General features: G+C 46.9%; 1 protein-coding gene and 1 long non-coding RNA gene across 10 annotated transcripts in view; one reads left to right on the forward strand and one right to left on the reverse strand.

The window, feature by feature from the left end:
- Nucleotides 1-1572: 1572 nt before the first annotated feature.
- On the reverse strand, nucleotides 1573-10912 carry TGIF1 (TGFB induced factor homeobox 1). Of its 3 annotated transcripts, none has more exons than XM_015855362.2 (3): nucleotides 10523-10912; nucleotides 4002-4228; nucleotides 1573-2614 (listed from the first exon to the last, which is right to left on the reverse strand). In XM_015855362.2, exons 1-3 carry the CDS (start codon nucleotides 10536-10538, stop codon nucleotides 2048-2050), a joined length of 810 nt encoding a protein of 269 aa, XP_015710848.1. In that variant the 5' UTR covers nucleotides 10539-10912; the 3' UTR covers nucleotides 1573-2047. The 3 variants fall into 3 exon arrangements, with proteins under 3 accessions (XP_015710848.1, XP_015710849.1, XP_015710847.1); XM_015855363.2 differs by lacking the exon at nucleotides 10523-10912 and adding an exon at nucleotides 9558-9802; XM_015855361.2 differs by lacking the exon at nucleotides 10523-10912 and adding an exon at nucleotides 6337-6852.
- A 754-nt stretch (nucleotides 10913-11666) lies between these two features.
- The window catches only part of LOC107310053, a 37510-nt gene continuing 32900 nt past the window's right edge, over nucleotides 11667-16276 (forward strand). For 5 of the 7 annotated variants that reach the window (XR_004306187.1, XR_001553452.2, XR_001553453.2 and 2 more), the window contains exons 1-4: nucleotides 11667-12483; nucleotides 13076-13188; nucleotides 13829-13960; nucleotides 14927-15049. This is a non-coding gene — a long non-coding RNA (uncharacterized LOC107310053). Of the gene's footprint in view, nucleotides 12484-13075; nucleotides 13189-13828; nucleotides 13966-14926; nucleotides 15050-16276 lie in introns of all 7 variants that reach the window. The other 2 variants (XR_004306189.1, XR_004306190.1) reach the window with 2 other exon arrangements.

Raw genomic sequence — 16276 nt, forward strand, 5'->3', positions numbered from 1 at the left:
GCCACATCCAGCCCAGCCTTGAATGCCTCCAGGGATGGGGCATCCACAGCCTCCTTGGGCAACCCGCTCCAGTGCATCACCACCCTCTGTGTGAGGAACTGCCTCCTAAACAGATAAAAAGGTGACCACCAGGTATCCCAAGGAAAATAGCCTAGGTGCATGAAGAATAATACGTCCAAGAAAAGGGACAGGACTCAAGGCTCTTTTCTGGGCTCGTGTGCTATTACTTGAAGATAAAACCCATAGCCACACCTGGCTATGCTCAGAACTAAACTATTTTATTTGTAGCTTTGTTTCAGTTGAAAATGTATTGTAAAAATTAAAAACCTGATTCTATAATCACACAGCACACAGGGACAGCCCTGCATTGTTTCTATTGTTACCAAAGCTGATGCACACATGAGCAAGCCCCTGTTTTTTTTTTTTTCTCCAACACATTAACGCTGACTTTAAAGGTTTAAAGAAGTCCTACGCTGAGCAGAATTTCAAAGAATACTCCAGAGGACAAACAGTTTTCTGCCGCCTACAAAAAGAAAAGCCACAGGGAAAGGAACAAAAAAGAACAACCAACAAACCAGCACACACTGCAGTCTACTCCTAAGAATATCCTTACATCTGCCTGCTCTCCTGCTCCACAAAACCCTCCCTCAGTCACCCAAGCAGTTTCAGGGATTAGCCTAAACTGATTTTGCTCACTGAGGGTCTCCTGTTTCACTGTTGTTAGAAAGACGGGGGTGGGCAACGGACATCCAAAGAAGTTGAAATATGAGTTGCACCCCTTTGTGTTTTTAGGTACTAATTCATTTTGATAGCCAAAGTCTTCCTCTCAAAAGTAACTTTTCAGAAAATTCCAATGGCCAGAATACACCCAAATACAGCAGAGATCACGTACCCATTTGGTGCTTAAAGCATCTCAAAGGATCTGGCTCCCAAAACACAGCTTTCAACCTGACTCTCTCTCTTATTTCAGTCTACAGGAATTAGAGCCAAAATCTTACCATTGCTAGTCCCAAGAAAATCAGAAGCTGTGTTGCCCTTCCTGACCCCATCAAAGTTAGTATTTAAAGATGTCTAGTAGCTGTACCACAAAGACTTAGAAAAAAATATTCACCCCAACCCTTTTCTGGCCTCTTTGTTTCATCCTTAGGAAAGCCTCCCCACGGGCCCCTACCCTAAGCCCTATGGTATTTCTAGGAGCCAAAATACTCCAGCTCTGAGAGGGGCCTAAGACACCCCTACAGAAATGTAATGCAAGCTGACTACACCGCTCTCTTTGGCCTCTTTGAAAAGGTCAATGCAGCAGAACACAATCAGGTACTTCAGGCCCACTTTTCAGCATTCCTTTGAACATCTGGTTAACAACAGCTGCTAGTGCAGCTCACTAAACCAAACAAAGTCAGCATTAGGTCAAATATGTTTCTCTCTTATTTCGAGAGTAAAGCTGTGTTTTCCGCAACGTTTGCGTGCAACAGATTACTCTTCATTCATCCATTTTTAAAGAAAATATTTTATTACACCGTGGGGGAAAAAAAAAAGAAAAAAAAAAGAAAAAAAAAGCATAATCATCCAAAGTTCTTATTGTTAAAAAAATTGAAAATTTATTTTAGACAGCACGTCGGTATATTCTGTTCTGCGTGGGAATGATAAGAAGGCTCTATATCATTACTAGATATTGCACAGTCTGATAGAAAAAAAAAACAAATCACATGATCTTGGGAACCATCTCACATTATGAAAAACCTACAAAGAAAATATTAAAAAAAAAACAACAAAACAACCAACAACAACAACAAAAAAACCCACACAATCCTTTCTTTCTACAGTAGCTTTAAAGTTTATAATTCTTGGAATGACCATATTCCACTGAAGACCATCTCAGTGACAGGAAGCTTCATTTCAGCAATCCCTTGTGCAAATAAGATTAATTAAAAAAAAAATAATAATAATGCAGTGAAGTCTTTTGATATTGTGTGGGTGGCAATAACCACACAGCTGTTAGATCCCTGCCTGGATAAAAAACAAAATGAGGAAAGAGAATGAAGGGGATTTAGGCCATGAGTTTTGCCTGCAACTCCATCTCTGCCGCCCTCTTGAGTGCAACATCCACCAGTAGCTGGAATCCACTAAAATCCTGGTTAAGGTCTGGTGGGGTTGGAGGAGGAGTGTTAAAGAGCCCGCTTTGCGCATTCGCACCAGGTCCCAGTTTAGAGGCATCCTCGTGGTAGGAGAGGGAGCTGTCTGTGAAGGCGTTGGCCGGGGGCTGCTGCAGGTCTGTGGTCTGGCCTACATCAGCTGGCTGACAAAAATGGAAAGGGGCATCTTTCAATGCAGTCACAGTCGTGTGGCAAATCACCGAGGGCCGAGCCAGGACAGACCCAGGAGACACAGGCTTGGAAGAGGACACAGTCTTGCTGAGAGTGGCAGAGGCAGGAAGGAAGGGGCTCTCCTCCAGCAAGGGAAGGAAGTTCTTTGTGCCCATGGAGGACTCCACCATGCTGCCTTCGGGAAGCTTGGTCCCTCGCCGTGAGATGGTGAACTGGTTTGGGTCTTTGCCGTCCTTCCTCAGCATATCAGGTAAGAGCCTGCGGCGTGCGTTGATAAACCAGTTGCAGACCTGAGAACACAACAAGATCTTAATTTCTACCTTCATTCACTTCCAACTATGTGCCATTAGAGTCGTTGGGTTAGATTGATGACTCCCTCCAAGCAGTTTCCTCAATCGAACAAAAGAGACCATGGGACAAGCTCTGACAAGCCTGGCTGAGACCTTTTCCCTCCTCCCCTCTCTACCCCCAGCTCCTGCTCCTTCTACAGAAAGCCCCGGGACATCTGAAGTCGGCCAGCCTGAGCCCAGAGGTTTAGCTTTTAACCCTGTGCACACACATTAATCTATTAGCCATTGTTCACCGTGCTTAGGTTAATTAACAACAGGAAAACCTTTTCTCTCTGAAGAGGGCCACTCCTCCCACAAATAGTTACTGATTTTCCTTGTTCAACTGACTGTGTCGACAGACATAACACGAATTACCTCACTTAAGTTTGTCCTTGTTTAAATATCAAACCAGTTTCCTGGACAATATGGGACAGTTTATAGTTTAACGTCTATTTTTTTTTGTGTGTGTGTGTGTTTTACTACGTGAAGAAGGTTTTCTTTACGGTATTACACAAAGGGAGTTCTACTTTATAGCCAAATGTGGATTTTGTACTAACGAATTAATCGGATGAAAAGAAAAAAAGCCCAGAAGCCAACAAGAACACTACATTTAGCATCTCTCAAAAGCAGGTTTTGCATAAGCTTTCCTGCAATCACCTTCCATGAAATGGGAATAAGCAATTGCTCACAGCACTCCCACCAAAGGCGATCAAAAAAGGAAAGAATGATGAGTCCAGGGGACCTTACAGCTGCTGCTGGGTGAGAATCCAAAACCAGCCACATAAAAGCCTGATCACACCCATGCTAATGCACTCGAGTAGCTCTATCCGTATCTATCAGTTGTTTCACTGATCTTAATGGAACTCATCGTACACATAATTATAGATGTTCACGTTCTGTGGGAATGGGCCTCAAGTTGCAGTTTTAGAGGCAGACTGATATGCTCGGCTCTGCATCTATCACCGTAAAGCTTCTGTTGACAAATGAATCCTTTCTCCTCACAATAAATTACCACACACTGACACTTTATGTCTTTTGGGTCCCAATTCTGCAAAAAAAAATTAGCATGCACATTCAAATTCACAACTGTCTGTTCTCCCGAATATGTCATTTTATTCCCAGTAAACAAAGATCATCATAACACACCACTCATCTGCATTTGCCCTTAAAGCTGCCATCAGAAATAGAGTAAGGAATGATTAAAAAAAGAGAAGCAGAAAAGGAAAAAAAAACAACATGAAACATCACATGATGTGCAAACATTCACATCAGTGACTAGACGACAAGTAAATGAAGAAGAAATCAGAAAACAGCTCCTATAAACTAAAGAACTGCTTTATTTGAATACCTGTAGTGTGGAGAGGTGTGTTTGCCGGGATAACAGGACTTTTTCTTGCTCTGAAGGATAAGCATTGTAGCGGTGCTCATAAAGCCAGTCCCGAAGAATCTGCACGGACTCTTTGGGTAGGTTGCCACGTCTCCTCCGTTTGCTCGAGCCAGCAGATGAGGAAAGATCCAGTGGGACATCCATAGTGTCATCATCCTCTGTTTCACTGCCTGATATTGCAACTACACCTGCAATTACAAAAGACGAGCACAATCAGCCTCCCAGCTCAGGAAACTACTTAGCTCCAGCGCTTCATGGTTCAGACTTGTGTTATATTCAGCACTTTTACCACAAATAGCGGCACAGCCTGCTTTATGGGGGATCTGTCCTGTAGCGTTAACTTGTCAGGCTGTAGCTTTACTGTCAGTTGAACAAGAAGTAGCACCAATGAGCTGTTCCTAAGGGAATTCTCTGTAAACCCTCATTTTCGTTCCCCTAGCAACCTTTTATCTACTGCTTGTTATCAGATAGCTTCTATCTAATGCCAATATTGTCCAAATTTGCTTGCTATGGTATGCATGCATTCAGCACTCTTCTCTTCAAGGATAACCAGGGGCTGGGCAAAGGGCCAACAGATGAGAACTGAAAACCCATACACCCAACTCCAGTGGCAGGTTATTTAATTACCCCTTAAAATGCTGATGCTTCCCTTGTGAGAGGGATAGCTTGGAGATTTTTTATAAATTAATAGTTCATCTTGGATCTCCTGAGGAAGAAAAGAAAGAAGGGAGAACTGTGTCTGCCTTCGCTCTCAAGTAGATATTTCTTCAATAAAAAGTGCAGGATAAGAGAAGAACCAGGTGCCATACTCATGTACAAGTGTACCAGCATGACAGATGATAGACTTCTAAAACGTAATTGCATTTCAGTATCAGAATGCTGCAATCCTTAGAAAAACAAACAATTAATTGTCCCCTTCTATATACCACACTACTTCACAGAATCACAGAATTGTAGGGGTTGGAAGGGACCTCTAGAGATCATGGAGTCCAACCCCCCTGCCAAAGCAGGCTCCCTACACCACGTCACACAGGTAGGCGTCCAGGCGGGTCTTGAATATCTCCAGAGAAGGAGACTCCACCACCTCCCTGGGCAGCCTGTTCCAGTGCTCCATCACCCTCACTGTAAAGAAGTTCTTCCACACATTCGTGCGGAACTTCCTATGCTGTACTTGCATCCCATTACCCCTAGTCCTATCCCCACGCACTAGATGACTACTTGATGCTACATTAGGTAATTAAAAAGAAACAAAGTATTTAACAGTCAACAGCTAGGAAGGCTACAATTTCCTCCTTCTGTAGAATATACAAGGCGCTGAGGAAACTATCATAAAATACATTAAAACCTTTTAGTAGTCACCAGGTTGAGCTCACCTTATAAAATGCACATAGATCTAAACAAGACAGCACCCATTTCAATTAGCACAACCCAATGCTAATTTCAAGTGAGAATATATTGACTTTCAGAAGTGTCTTCCAGAAAAAAAGTCGAGAAAAAGAAGCCCATAATCTCCTTCTGCAGTTTGTATTTCATGTTGGGGGTGGGGGAAAGAAAAAGGAACTTGCTCATTCATGACATCAAAATTAAAAACATGAGCAGTAAAAGCCAAGTTAAATGGCAGAAGTTAAAAAAATAAAATAAAAATGTATGTGGGCTACTACCCATAATTCAAAGATTCTGTTTAAGGAAAGAGTTAGCCCTGAAATTTAATACATGCACACAGGAAAGCATACAACTATATAAAGCCATAGGAAAAAAAGGGGGGTGTGCAACTGTTGCTCATTACTTCCCAGTGCGCATGGAGGGTAGGATTTCCCCCCACACCTTCAAACCGTGACCAAAGCTGATACTGCAAGTTGTTGCCTTTCTTCCCCTTATTTATGAGAAGCTTCGATATCCTTAAATTTGGTTTAAGTCACTCAGATCTCAATGCATATTTTGGACACGCAAACATTCCCAAGAGAACTATCAATCTGCAAAGTGTCTGGCATCCTTACTTCAGTAACTCACTTAGTATTGTTTTCCTTCTCTCAACTGCTGATTTATGGAACTGTCAAACACCAAACTGACATACCAAACTTTTCCTGGGATGATTTGCCACATAAATTATCCAAGTCACAGCACAAGAACAATAGGATAATATTCAAACGGCCTATACGAGATAAATCCCAAATGATGTAAACAGGTTCTTAACTCACGTAGAAAGTATGTCAAGTTTCCTTTAAAATGATTCCGAGCATCCTCTTCTCTATTTGTAATAGTTTCATGCAAAGTGCTGTCATGCCCGCAGTCTAACCTGAGAACATGTCTTGCACAACGGGGTCCTCTGGAGCCGTAAGTAGCACTTCTTGGAATGAAGTCACGCACAGACAGCACGATAGCTCTGCAAAGCAACTCATGCCTCCCAGACGGAACTTAAAAACTAGCTAAAACTAGCCTCCATTATTCAGACAGTGTTTTCAAGTGTGCTGCCCTTGTTTGTCAGAAACAAGAAGCCTTGCAGCACTTGAGTGGGTTGGGTTTTTTGTTTGTTTTTAAATATAATAGGCCAGACAGGACTTTGGAAGAAAACAGGGAGAGGCAAACAGTGAAAGCTGGAAGTAAGGAGCCAAAGAAACTACTCCTGTGAGAAAATTAGGTGTCTAACAGCCCGTGAGCCATATTTACATGGCACAACGACAAGTCCTCCAGACACACCACTGCCCCGCTTGGCCTGACTTCCCCAGGACCTAAAAGCACAGCTGCAGCAATCTGCTGGAGCTGGATATGAGAAAACTGCCTCAACAGCAAAACTTGTTCCAAAACTGTTGCTCTTTTTCACTTCTTCACTAGGAGAGTGGTTGGCCTGGAACAGGCTGGTCCGAGGGAGGTGTGTGGATGCCCGTCCTTGGAGGTGTTCAAGACCAGGTTTGGACGGGGCCTTGGGCAACCTGATCTAGTAAATGTGTATGTTTGGTGCCTGCCAGGCAGGGGGGTTGGAACTACATGATCCTTGAGGTCCCTTTCCAACCCGGGTCATTCGTGATTCTGTGATTCACCTGAAAAAAAAAGTAGGCAAAACACTAAAAGGCAGCAGGTGGAAAACGCTTCTGTGTTTTGCAACCCGATCTTCAGCCATAGCACTGCTGAAGTAAAAGTTGCCTTCTGACTAACCACAGCCTACCTAGCAAGGAATGAGTCAACGCAGAGCCTGCCTTTGGCCGGCTCACTCGGCGTGTTCATATGAATTGACAGAGAGCGAGTCAGTGACACAGAGCAGGTTGGGGTGAGCAGGAAACCCAGTGTGTTACAACTTCTCCTCATTTAAATGAGCTCATTTAAATAGAGCAGCAGCCCTCTGAACTTTGTGCAGATAGCTCGGCTCGGTGTGGCTGCAGGAAGTCCTGGCGAGAAATCTCGCACGGCCGCCAGCTGATATTTTTACTAGAGCAGGAGCCACGTTGTTGCTGTCAAAGCTCTGTTTCATTAAAGCATTCCTGCTGATTACAACCCAGCTTTGTTTTTCCTTCGTGTAGTAATCAGGCTATTCGCTGCTGGCTTCCTGTTTTAACAGGCCAAACTGAAAAGGTTTCTGGCCAAGCTCCACTGCCAGACCCGTTGGCTTACTGCTATTTACGCCCAGAATAAAGGCTAGTGGACATGCCGAGCAGCCCCAGCTGACCTACTAATTTATTTCATCTTAAAAACAAGCCAGTGTCAGGTTACTTTCTGTCTTCTCTTGAACACGTTCAACTAAACAGAAACGCTGCTTTCACATGACTAAGCCAAAGCAGCTCGGGCATGCCAGCAGAGGGCTGGGGATGAGCGTGTAGCAACACACAGGGCTCCATTCCCACCACACCCACGGATGAGCAGTATATGTCCACCGAGGGGCTTCACCAAAGAGCTACACAACCACCATCCCTTCCTATCACATTAGTTTATCCTCCCAGCTGCAGCCACATATATAGGTTAGTTGGACACTGCAGAATCACAGAATGACCCGGGTTGGAAGGGACCTCAAGGATCATGTAGTTCCAACCCCTGCCTGGCAGGGCCACCAAACATACACATTACTAGATCAGGTTGCCCAGGGCCGTCCAACCTGGCCTTGAACCCTCCAAGGACGGGCATCCACAACTCCCTGGGCAGCCTGTTCCAGGGCCTAACACTCTCCTAGTGAAGAACTTCCCCTAACATCCAACCTAAATCTTCCCTCTTTCAACTTAAAGCCATTTCCCCATGTCCTGCTATTGTCCGCGTGCTGTCACAGCCCCAAAATTAATGGAAACAGAGCAGACTGCTCCCAGGGCCCTGTGTACCACCCTGGGCTCAGCACACGATGGCCAACAGCTCTGAAACCACTCGAGAAGAACAGCGAGAACTAAAGCTGATTTCAGAATGGACCGCTGCTCCTTAAGGCGTCATGCCGAAATACTCGAGGGGGAGGGCGAAGTATTCGGAGCGGCTGAGGCGAAGCAGGAGTTAAGCAAGTGCAACATTCGAGCTATTAGGGAAAAAAAAAACACCACCACCGTCCCATTGTGTCGAGGAAGAGCTTCGCAGAGGAAGTGGCACAGGCCAATTGTTATTCAAAACAGGACAAAGTTACCACAAGAAACAAATCTCTGCCCTCCAGAGAGGAGGCAGACAAAACAATCACCTTCTGGAAAGCCTCCCACCCCACCCGGCGGGGCTGAGCGAATTGAAACGGGATTGTTAGGAGCACAGATAAACAGGACGGGTCCCATCTACGGCTCAGGTCCTGTCGTAACCGAGCTCGGTAGGATTCCTCACATGTATCAACTTGAGCACATGCCTGGCCCTTCGCAAGAGAGTATTCGAAAGGTAATTAACAAGCTGAGTATGTTCAGCGCGATCGCTATCAGCTTATTATTTGCAAATGAAACCCATCCAGCGAGTTGTCCTCGGGGTTTTAACCCACAGCCTGATAGCAAAAAGGAAAAAGAGGGGGGAAAAAAAAGGAGATCTAACTAAAGTTGAATGTGAGTTTAAAAGCCAACAACAAAAAGAAATCAGCTTAAAACTGTTCAAAGTAACCGCGATCTGCATGAGGGAATTTCCACTGTAAAGAAAAAAAACAACGCACAAAAAAACTTTTCCTTTGAGTTCATTTCATAATTGAGGAACCAGCTCGTTTGCTTCCCCTCGCGCTTCACAGCTCAAGCTGCGCTGCTTTTAAAGCGGCCACTCTCGGCTACGCTGTACGTTTGTTTGCCTCCTTCAAACGGGATTTTTCTAGGGCTGAGAGCAAGAAATCCCAAACAAAGTCATTCTTCCAAACTTTCCAGCGAGGCTCCGACGGCCCCAAGCACAACACAACAAAGGCTCCAGCCTCAACACTTCGCACTCGTCCCATCCCTTCTCCCCTCCTCCCGCTCGGTACCAGGCAGAGCCCCCGGCCCCTGTGTGGAGCTGCCCCTCCGGCACGTCACCTCCTATTGTCCCTATTGTTCCCAGCCCACAACTTGCAGCCCTCGGAGCGGCTGGCTCGCACAAAGACCTACACATGCATACCTAGAAACGACGTCAGCACTTTTCACACGCGTTTATTTCGGGGGGGTGGCAAGAACAACAGTCGAAAGTGTGGGGAGTTTGGTATTTCGGCAACCGGCGGCTGCCCTCGGGGAGAGGTCTGAACAATGGAAGCAACAGCAGACAGGAAACCAGCTCACCACCGCTGTGCAAATAGGGAGCATAGGAATGTCCTAAAAATAACCGGGCTAAATTAATTCAGCGAAATCATACAGGAGGGAAAAAAAACAAAACACACCGTGCCTAAGAACGAGGTGACGAATCGCAGCCTACCTGAGGGCTGCGACACGCCGAGTCAGCGCCGTGCCCTCAAATCACTGCAAAGGGGGACGGGGAAGGGGGGAGTGCGAGGGGGGGAAGGTCGAGGGGCTACGAACCGCCGAAACTTGGTTCTTTGTGCCCCGGGTCCCTTTGTGAGCGGCTGATCCGAGCAGCCCGAACCAACTGCACGGCCCCGGGGCGCTGAGTAGCGCCGCTCCAACGCCGCCTCACAACGGCACGGACGCGCCTCGCCAACTTCTTGCGCGCCGCTGCGGCCGGGCTCTGATTTAAAGCACTTAAAGCGCGGCCGCCAGCTGAAAGTTTGCTGTCTGTACACCCACACACAAAGAAAACCCGCTGCGGTGGGGGTGGGGGGGGAGCAGTCTTCTTTCTCCCTTTAACCCTAAGCGCGGGGAAACTTTCCCACTCTTCAGGGCAACGAGGGTAGGGGAAAAGCGGCACTATAGGAGTGATAGAATTCTGGCTTCCAAGCCGCAGACAAAGAGCGGGGCTGAGCGCCGACCCCCGCCTCGCAGCGGGGCAGCGGGACGGGGAGGGCGGACAGCGACCGCCGAGCAACGGCCGCGAGCGGCGCCAACGGCCACTGCGGCTCCGCGGGGAACGAGGGCGGGAAGAGCGAGCGGCGGCCGCTGTCACGGCGGGTCCGAGCGGAGCTCGGCACGTACCTCGTTTACTTTTCATCGTGTCGGCGATGGGCCGCCGCGCTCCGGGAGGCGAGGCGGGACGCTGCTCCGCTTCTCAACTCGGCGACGAGGAGGAGGAGGACGGCGAGCAACCGCGGCTAAGCGGCCGGTCCGGGGCCGCGTTGCTGCCAGGGAGCCGCGGGATTCCGCCTACCCTGGGGGCTTTCCGGCCGCTGCGGTCTCGCTTCGCCTTTGTTCCTTCCTCGTGAAAGTGGGAGAAGGCACGGGAGGAAAAGGTGCGCGCGGCCGCCCTCCCCCTTCCCGCAGTGACTGAGGCAGAGTCACCCGGAGCTACGCTCGCACTCGCGGCGCTGCCTCCTCCCTCCTCCCGCCGCCTCTCCCCTCCCCTCCCAGGCGCGGCAAGAGGGAGGGAGGGCCGGGGGGCACGCTGCTCCTGCACACACACACACACACACACTCACACACACTCACTCACTCGGCAGCCCGCCCGCCTTTCTTGCAGGCAGGCGTTTGTTTGATCGTTAAACTGGAAGGAGAAGGGGCCGAGCGGAGGGGGGAGGTTTTGACAGCTGCCCTTGACTCGCCTCCTCCTGTTGCTGCCGGATGAACCACCCACTCCTCCGCAGAGAAGAAAGGAGAGTGTGTGCGGAGCCCTCCGAGGAGCCCCACACCCCGCCCGGCTTCGCGGGGCCCCTCCGGTGTCGCCGCCGCCCCCTCCCCGGGCAGGCTCGTCCCTTTCGGGGTTTATTTTTACACGGGGCCGTTTGTGCCCCCGCTGCTCGGTGGATGTTGCCGTGACACACTCTGGTAGCGAGAGAAAAGTCTCTCGGCTTGACTCATCCCTCTCGGGCGAGCACGTGGTGCAGCAACAGTTTATTTTCCTCCTGAGATGAGACAGACGCGACCCGCCAGCGGCTCCGCTTCACGCTCCCGGTTGTTCGGGGGCTGCCCGCAGAGCACAGGGGGGGAAGGGGAAGGAAGGCACGGAACGGAGGGGGGCCCTGCGGACAGGTCGCGCGTGGAGAGCCACGAGCTGCTCAGCGCTGCGTGGCCGCGTGTGTTTGTTGTACTGCTGCAGGGCCACGTGCTGCGGGCGGCTGATGAAATCACGGAGTCCTACGGCAAAACAGCGCTCCTTTCCTCCCCCACATCCTCATCTCATCCCAGCCCCCCCCTTCTGCCTCCCTCTCGTACGTCCACAAAGACGCGCATTCACCTCCGAGCGGGAAACGGCCGCGTTTCAACAGCGAACCCTCCCAAGCACCTCGTAACTATTTTTACATAGCGTCATTACAGCGACCTTGCCGGAGATAAAACAGCTGTTACATCCTGAGCGAGGGACTCACGCGGCGGGCGGCTGTTGAGCAATTCCGGCCCGCAAGGCCGGCTCTCCGCTACCCTCGGCTCTGCCCAACGGGGAGGGCTGGGGGGATGAGAGCTGAGTCACGCCGTTACCCGCCGCCCAACCGCCCTCGGTGCGTGCCCGCGTCCCGCAGAGCAGCTCCCGCCGCTCCTCCGGCCCCGCTTTTGTTTTTGTTTCTCTCTCTGTGTGTTTTTTAAAGTCCCGCTCCCCAGCTGTGAGGGCTGACTCTTGAAACCGGCGCTTTCAGCCGTCCGTGCTCGGTCGTGCCAAAAAAGTAACGACGGGGAGCGAACAAAAGACATGTCAAGGATCTGAGGAGGCGTTGCTGTATGGCCCTGGGGCTGCTGACGAGTAGTGAACCAAACTCTTCCCTTTTTCTTCTGGCCAAGGGGGAAAAATAACGCTTTACTCTCTCACCGAGCCGAAGCTTGTTTTTAATAGCGCTCCTTCCAGCCTCCCAAGTACAACGTACCCACGGAGGATTTTCTTTTTTACTTTTTTTTCCCCAAGTTGTTAGTAGATGTAAGTGCTGAGGGGGTGTGTCCATAGTTGAAACTACACGGAGAGACAGAAAGTGTCCAGTGCGCTGTGCAGTTTGGATTGCAGCCCCCAGGACAAGGTTAGAGCAGGTCTTGTTTATGGATTCTAGGGGGAAGTTCTTTACTAGGAGAGTGGTTAGATCCTGGAACAGGCTGCCCAGGGAGGTTTGTGGTGGCCCCGTCCTTGGAGGTGTTCAAGGCCAGGGGACGGGGCCTGGGCAACCTGATCTAGTAAATGTGTATGTTTGGTGGCCCTGCCAGGCAGGGGGTTGGAACTACATGATCCTTGAGGTCCCTTCCAACCGGGTCATTCTGTGATTTCTAGTTATAATTCTAGCACATGGAGCTCTGAGAGGCACTGGAAGTGAATAGAGCGGGTAAAGCTTGCTATTAAGTAGGTTGGTTGGAAGCAAACTGCTGTAGCCTTCTCTAAAAGTAAAGATTTGACCCACCTGAAAGAAGATTATATCTAAAGAGGTAGCAGGTGAGCTTGTTGCGTATTCTGAGTTGGAATTGTAAGGATAGGGAGCAACCTGATGTTTTTTTTTTCCAGTGAATTCAGTTAACTGGTGGCCCTTATGTTGTTGATGGGTTTTTGGTATTCATAGGCAGAAGCAGTTGATACGTAAGAAAACACATAACTTTCCACACTTTTTTCTTTCCCTTCCACAGGTTGGCAAAGCTGCAGTTTTAGTATTACTTAATCTGCTGGAGCTGTATCAGCACTAATAATCATATCTCATGCTGCTCCCCGAACAACTTTTGGCTTTTGTGCAGCTCCTTGGGTAAGCAGCGCTGTATGCATACACGTCAAGATAGGTCTGTACCAACAGGTTTGAACAGCCTGGTTTAGCGTGAGCAAGTTCAGCTCTGTCTGGATCTGTCTGCATAGACATGCTATAGGTATTTGTAGAACTAGATTCTAAGAAGGGAGAGAAGTAAAATTGGAGGGGCTAGATCTTGTACTGCGCAATAACCCTCTGTATCAGAGGTTTATCTGTGTTCTGTGGTGATGTACGCTTGTTTCTGCCCTGTCACGCTGTCACATGTGATATCTTACATGCTTCTGACTTACAAGTGTTGCTGTGAGGTCCCGTGTATGCCTAACTACCCCTGAAGTCTCCAAGACTGTGTTTTGATATCAAACCACTACAGGCAGCAAAGACCTAGGCCTTATGGGTATTTTTTTTATCACCGCTAGAGTTTCCCATTCATAAAATGGAGGGGGGTACATTTTCCCAATTTATAAGACCTTATGAAAATAAAAACACTGATCTTTGTGGAACATCGAAATGCCATTGTAATGTTTGTTAGAAAATGTTATACTTTATATTCAGAACAGAATTAAGTATCGTTCAATAAGTTAAGCCAGTTATGCTTTTGTCAAGGTGAATAAAATGATGGAACAAATAACTGTTCTTTCAGTGAATATCTCTGTCCTGTGGACAGCAAAACAGGAGTTGCTATCGGGCACACCCAACCTTCACCTTTTCTTATCCATGACATTGACTAATCTCAGAAGTTCTGGAGGAAAAGGAGAGGCTGCAGAAGGCAGAGGTGAGGTAATATTTTCCCATAAACGTTCTTTCCTAATCTGTAATAGATAGAAGCCCTGAAGCAATCGTTTCATATAACTTATATCATGGTGGATGGTTTGTACAGTAGAATAAATGTTTAATATCTATATAGTAAGGTATTGAAACTCTGAAATGGCAGTCAGTGGCAAGGTACCATGTTGAAATGTGAATTACATAAAAAAGACTTTTGAATTTTATTTTTTCTTATCTATTTACTTCATTGAATATCCTCTTGTGCTTTGAAACAAAGAAAACAGGAGTTCCTGTTTTTTACCTTCTCTGTACCATTCAGAAGCGCTTTCATCATGTCTGCTTTCCGAGAGAAAATTTTTCAGTCTTCTCAGTCTCTTATGAGAATTACTCCCAGTCTTTGATTGTTGTCTTGGTTCTTTCCCAAGTCTATTTAGTTCCATTTTCCAGTAAGAGTGATTTATGCTTAGAATACTGTATGCAGCACAGTTATGCCCCTGGTTACAATATACGTCTTTGAAACTGCTTCTTGACCTATTTCGTATGGAATCCAGAAAGTTAGGCTTTACTTTTGGCTACTGCTGCATACTAAGCAGAGGATCTTAACAACCTGGGAGAGTATGTAGCTTGTTTGAAGTTTCTCTTGTACGTGGCTTTATATTTGTCTTGATGCTGAGCCACTTTTGTCATTGCATTGTTCATTCATGCAACTGAAATCACCACAAATCTCCCTTTTCCCAAATACATTTCTGTTAGTTGCAAGCTTTGGCACTTCATTGTTCTTTACCTGTTCTGATTTCTCCTTCTCACTGGTCAGAGTTTATATATAAAAAAATAATTGGATTGAATAAGGACCTGAACTCAACCTGCTGTCAACCTTTTTGTCATAATAAAAATTAGCCATTTAGTCTTACGCTGTGATTCTCTTGCTCCAACCACATTTTCATTCGTGACTATTATTTGCCTTTTCCCTCAGCCTCTTCTTTGTAACATGTTGCACAGAACCTCGTGAAAAACCTGTTGGAAGTCTCAATTATGCCAACCAGCCGTGCCCTTATAACTGGGATGCAGTTTGCTATCTCTGTAAAGGCAAAAACAGGTAAATCAAAGTTGTGAAGACAATCTTTAATGCTTCAGAACTTACAGACAGTAGACTTTGCAACCTGAATGTGCTTTTTGCTTTGTGTGAACTCTTGTGCTTGTCAAAGGTGAAACAGGAGGGGGAAAAAAATCCTATATGTGGAATTGCACTCGATTCCTGTCTTGTATGACATCAAGTTTGTAATGTTTTGGTTCTCAGTATGGACTTCAGTGTGAATTCAAGGTAACAAGAGGTAGTTCTTGATGAACATTAGCCACTGGAGTGATACCATGTTTGCTGCTGAGGGTATCAGATATACAGTAGTAAAGAGCAATAAGGGCTTCTATAGCAGGTTTTTGTGCAGTGGGGCCTCCTTAACTCTTCTCTGTGCCAGCCCTTGCTCCCTCATCTCCGCATAGTTCTCCCCAGCATTTTTGCCTCAGTATAGAAGCTTATGGAAGTAGAATATTACCAAGATTACTATAGATGCAGCTTAAATACATGCAGTAATGTTGGTTATGAGACAAGGCTGAAACTTCATCAGTGGCATCATTGCTTCTACTTTGAGACTAAAAACTGCGTAGATCCTCTGGGGAGTGGTTTGTGAAGCTTGCATTAGTGTAAAAGTTTATAGTTTGAAGTCAGACCACTGTTTAAGATTAAAATGTAGAACTGAACTATAGGTTCAGTATAGCTTGGAATAAGAGTGTTCACTTTCAGTTTTTAACCTAAGATAAAAGTTATACAAGGATAAGACCTCAGGTGTGTATTTCTACTGTTTGTGAAGCAGTTATTGTTTCTGTCCACCATTGGCACCTCTCATAACCTGCTTTACCTTCTCGTCTAAGGTAGGGGAGAGCTCGTGCTGTGTTCTTACCTGTAGCATGCAAGTGGGCATATCATAATCAACGTGACAAATGACATGATTGACAGTCTCAGCCTAGTTTAAGAACTTGAGGCATGCAAGGAAACAGATCCTTTCCTGAAATTTGAAACTGTAGGTGCAATTTATGTAATCAGTTTTTTTCTTATCTGTAAGATGTTAAGCAAGTAAAGTGGGTATGGCTGACCAAAAAGATTGTTTGGGAATTTATATATTTTTTCTTTTTTGGGCGATAGCTAACGTGCTTTTACCGCAAACTGGTTAGTGCATTCTGAGGACCAGGCAGAAGGGCTCACTGCAAAAGTACCCCAAGCAAGAGTGACTTTGCTTAGCTGACCTTGTCAAAGTAAATACTTGAATGT

Source organism: Coturnix japonica, chromosome 2, assembly GCF_001577835.2.
Source record: "Coturnix japonica isolate 7356 chromosome 2, Coturnix japonica 2.1, whole genome shotgun sequence".
Classification (NCBI taxonomy): Eukaryota; Metazoa; Chordata; class Aves; order Galliformes; family Phasianidae; genus Coturnix; species Coturnix japonica.